General features: G+C 29.8%; 1 protein-coding gene across 2 annotated transcripts; it reads right to left on the reverse strand.

Annotated features, from left to right (window-relative positions):
• Positions 1-554: 554 nt before the first annotated feature.
• On the reverse strand, positions 555-3,566 carry LOC112766603 (uncharacterized). 2 transcript variants are annotated; one of them, XM_025812502.3, is made up of 2 exons: positions 3,053-3,566; positions 555-1,164 (listed from the first exon to the last, which is right to left on the reverse strand). In XM_025812502.3, exons 1-2 carry the CDS (start codon positions 3,429-3,431, stop codon positions 860-862), a joined length of 684 nt encoding a protein of 227 aa, XP_025668287.1. In that variant the 5' UTR covers positions 3,432-3,566; the 3' UTR covers positions 555-859. The 2 variants fall into 2 exon arrangements, with proteins under 2 accessions (XP_025668287.1, XP_025668286.1); XM_025812501.3 differs by having other exon boundaries at positions 555-1,167.
• Between the last annotated feature and the right edge of the window lie 650 nt (positions 3,567-4,216).

The following is a 4,216-nucleotide window of genomic DNA, read 5'->3' on the forward strand; positions in this document are numbered from 1 at the left end:
TATTTGTAAAAGTTCATACTGTGTTTTAGTTTGCGCATAAATTACAACACCTTAAAATGGTTTATATTTAAATTTTAAAAATTTTGTACCCTATAATAATTTATATAAATTAATTACAGGACCAAAACATATTCAATTTTTAATTATTAATTTATTATATTTAGATAATTTAAAAATCTATTTTATTTAGTTGCGTAATTTGTCCTTAATATTTGAATTTCTTTTTTTTAAAAAAATTAAAAGAACAAGATAGACATTATGATCTTCTCATACTAATTAATCAAATCTTGTAGCATTATGCAATTGGGCCCTTAAGCTTTATTGTTTCCCACCATGGCTACCTAATATGGAAGCCTCTATATGGAAAGGAGCTACTAATTTCCTTTTTTTTAATATAGTAATAATTTTCAAAATTAAACAAAACAATTTTCAACAAACTCTTCTTTTACAGCCTGTACTACAGTAGTCTATAGGATGGAGAAATTAAGAAACATAAAATAATAATAAAAAAAAAATGGCAAAAGAGTAAATACAAGAATAAGAACCTCATTCCCTTCTCATCAAAGCTAGCATGCAAAGCAATACCTTTTTTTCCCCCTTACTTTTTCCTTTTTTATAAATTTAAAGCACATTTTCGAATGAAAGAGTGACAAAGCTATTTTTGACTTTAGCATATGGGAAAAAAAAAATAAAAAATAATAGTATTATATATATATTTTTATATATAACACACTTTACAGTAGTCATACTGCAAAGAACAAGGGACCAAATAAAAAGGTGGTTGTTCTTCTTGAATTCTTGAGTAAAGAGTAGTAATGTCACTTTCTTTTACGAGAGACTCTTAAAAACTTTATTCATTTCATTCCATGGTCTTGTTCCTCTTTGTCAGAGTCCTCATCCAATTACTCTTTCTGACTTTGACTCCCTCCACCTTGGTGCCTACGTGGCACACGCCACCTGTCCTCTTCCACCTCATGAGGTGGAATATGTGGCCAATCCTCTTTCGCCACCTCAGCATGTCACGTGACTTTCCATGCTCTATCACACTCTTGTTGTTACTGTCTTTGGTGGTGGTGTTCTTTGACATCATTTTGGTGTTAGAAACCGTGTTCTTTTCCCACGAGGCAATACCATTCTCTTCAAACTTGATTGAAATGAATGAGTCTTCTGCACAAAGTTAAAGTCGTTACCAGAATGTTTATCATTCTAATTCGTCGGTTTTCAAGACCCCATCAAAAGCAAAAGCTTAGTGTATAAAAAATTGAGACTATCCAAGTTTTATTCACCATTTTCATTTCGTTTCATTTTTTCAACCTTTCAATTATGTAATATTGGACCCAACTTTTTCCCCCCCTTAAAAGAAAAAAATTTTAAGGCTATGAATTAAAAATTAAACAAAAAAATTAATCACCAAGCTAGATATGAGAAATGCGCCGCAATCAATTTTTATTTATGTTGACTAACATTTTTAGTCAGCATTATATCTTACACTAGCACTATGCTGATGCATTTGAACTTATTTTTGACATCATTAAATTGTTAATTAATTAATGATCAAAAACAATAAATTATACGGATAACTAAAAATATATAGTAGCTTATTCTATACAGAAGAAATAATACCCATTATTAATGTGATTTTATACCTACATGAAAAATATATATTTGAGCTAAATTAGTGTAATGCACACAAACCTAATTGTTCCGTTTCACTATTATATATGCTGCCGACGGATTTAATGAAAAGCACATGCATATTCAAATTTCAAGTGTATGTACTTTCTTGGCACCAGTTTTCCCTCTACAGTATATGCTACTAGATACTGACATACACTTTTAATATAAACGAAATTTATTTATATAGAAGAATATATATATATAATGTATGTGTTCAAAATTCAAATAAGGGCATATAGACCCATCATGATAACACACATGAATGACATTTTGCCAGATTAGTTGTGCACCCTAATTCCCCCACCAAATCAATGTAACCAATAATAATATTAATATATATATCTTGCAAAAATAATTTAATTTCCTGAGTGTCATAATGCTCTTTGGCGTTTGTATCTGACATGGTCATATGCCACGCCAAGAAGAAAAGGGGTGACAGAAAACCGAAAGAACAAACACTAGTAGGAAATTAAAGTTGCGATCTCAACTCTGATCTACAATGGTTTATTTGTCACTCTTTATTATAATGTCTTTTGACCTTAAATTTGTCACTATCATTATCATCACAATGTGTATCTTATCTTCCCGGTGAAGGGAAGGCACACAACATGCACCACCCATGATATAATTCTCCACCAACAATAATCAAACAAAAACACCAACCATTGCCCCCACTTAATATTTCCCTCATCACCACCATGGACATTATTACATTAAACATGAGGAATATTTGCATCATTTTTTAAATATATTTTAGTGTGAAAAATTTGAACCTTGTTGGTATAGGCAATGTCTTTTTTTTTTCCTCATCTATAATATAATTTTTTAAGCATTATTAAAAACATAAAGGAGCAAAAATAAAACCTTTTTTTTTGGGGGTATTCGTTCATAGTAGGAGAGGCAATGCTAATGACAAGAATAATCATCACAACCGAAGAACTAAAAAGGGTTAACAAAAACTTTCTGTTTTTCTTTCTCGTTTTTCAATGTTTTTGTTCATAGCGGTAGAAAGAAATTAATTGGACGAGTTATTGAGACTGAGAGATAGAAAATGAGAGACAAGGATTAAACGGCTAAGACTAAGTTAAATTTTTGTGTTATATTTAGTATTAAGTATTAAGGACCCAGTTATATTTTATTATTATATTTGATTTAAAATAAATATAAAATTAAATAAAAATATTTATCACAATATTTTTAGTTATTAAAAAAAAATTTAAAAATTTCAGTTGTGTTTCTAATTTTTGAAAATCCGGAAGGATTAAAAATTTGATATTATAAAATTAAAATTTGCACCAAATAGAATACTAAATTTTTAGAGGATTGGGTCTGCAAAGAAACAGTAACTAAGAACTAAACAAGTTAAGGGTATTACCTTCTGGACTTGAAGAAGCATCATACTCATAGTTAATCTGAGTTTTCCACTGGTGCTGATGAGAGTCTTGGCGACTGAAGAGAGAGCCAAAAGCAAAGATCTTGTGAATAGAAGAACTACTTGCTGGCTTTCTGTGTACGGAAGAAGAAGAACTCTGAAGAATCCTATTGTGTGAGGAAGCTTTGGAAGAAGAAGAAGAAGAGTGGTGGTGGTGGTGGTGGTGGCGATGACGGTGGTGGCCTTGTTTTGCAGCTACTATGAGAAGCCTCTCATTGAGACACAAGGGACAAACACCAATAACAAGTTGCTTTGGATGGAAATAGCAGCATGGTTTCTCATCTCTACTGTTGCCATTATTATTATTGTTATTTCTGTTCATATTAATGTATGTTATATTACACTTGAATGAAGAATGAAGAAGAATGGAGAAGGTGAAGTGAAGGGGACCAAATAACAGAAAAAAGCCCAAAGTGGGGTGAAGTAATTTAGAGAAAAAGTTGGAATTGGAAGGTGGTGTTGTGAATATATATGGTGCCACAGGGAAACCAAAATGGATGATAACACATAGGTGTGGGGCCCACCAGCTACTGTTTCGATATTTTTAAAGAGCAATATTACCTTTTCAGCAAATATTATCATTTTTTGCTGTTATTTTTTATATATATTTATTAAAATTTATATACACAACTTAGTATAATTTGTATTTATATTTATCAGAGTTTATATATTTAAATTAATAAAAATTTATTTATTAAAAATAATTTGATATTTATGTTGACTAAATGCTCCAAATTTATTAAAATTATTAACGGATTTTTTTTCAAAATAAATTATAAAAAATGATTAATTCTCCAAAAACGATTTTTTAATTTTAATTTTTTAAATACATTTTTTTTAGACATTTGGGCAAGTTCGTCGGACCCAACAAATTCCACTCAAAATTTTTAAAATGCACATTCTTAATCCATATCATCGTCTCCAAAATAGTATACAGATCTACAAACAGTATATAGGAGTATATAAAAAATACACAAACAATAAGCATGATTTTTTTACAGATTTTTTTAATTATAAATTAAAAAAATCATATTTAATAATAGCAACCATTATTATCGTCTCCAAAAATACACAGGTACACTGGAATAAGCCATATTTAACAAGAAC

The sequence above is a fragment of the Arachis hypogaea genome, chromosome 17, assembly GCF_003086295.3.
Source record: "Arachis hypogaea cultivar Tifrunner chromosome 17, arahy.Tifrunner.gnm2.J5K5, whole genome shotgun sequence".
Taxonomy (NCBI): Eukaryota; Viridiplantae; Streptophyta; class Magnoliopsida; order Fabales; family Fabaceae; genus Arachis; species Arachis hypogaea.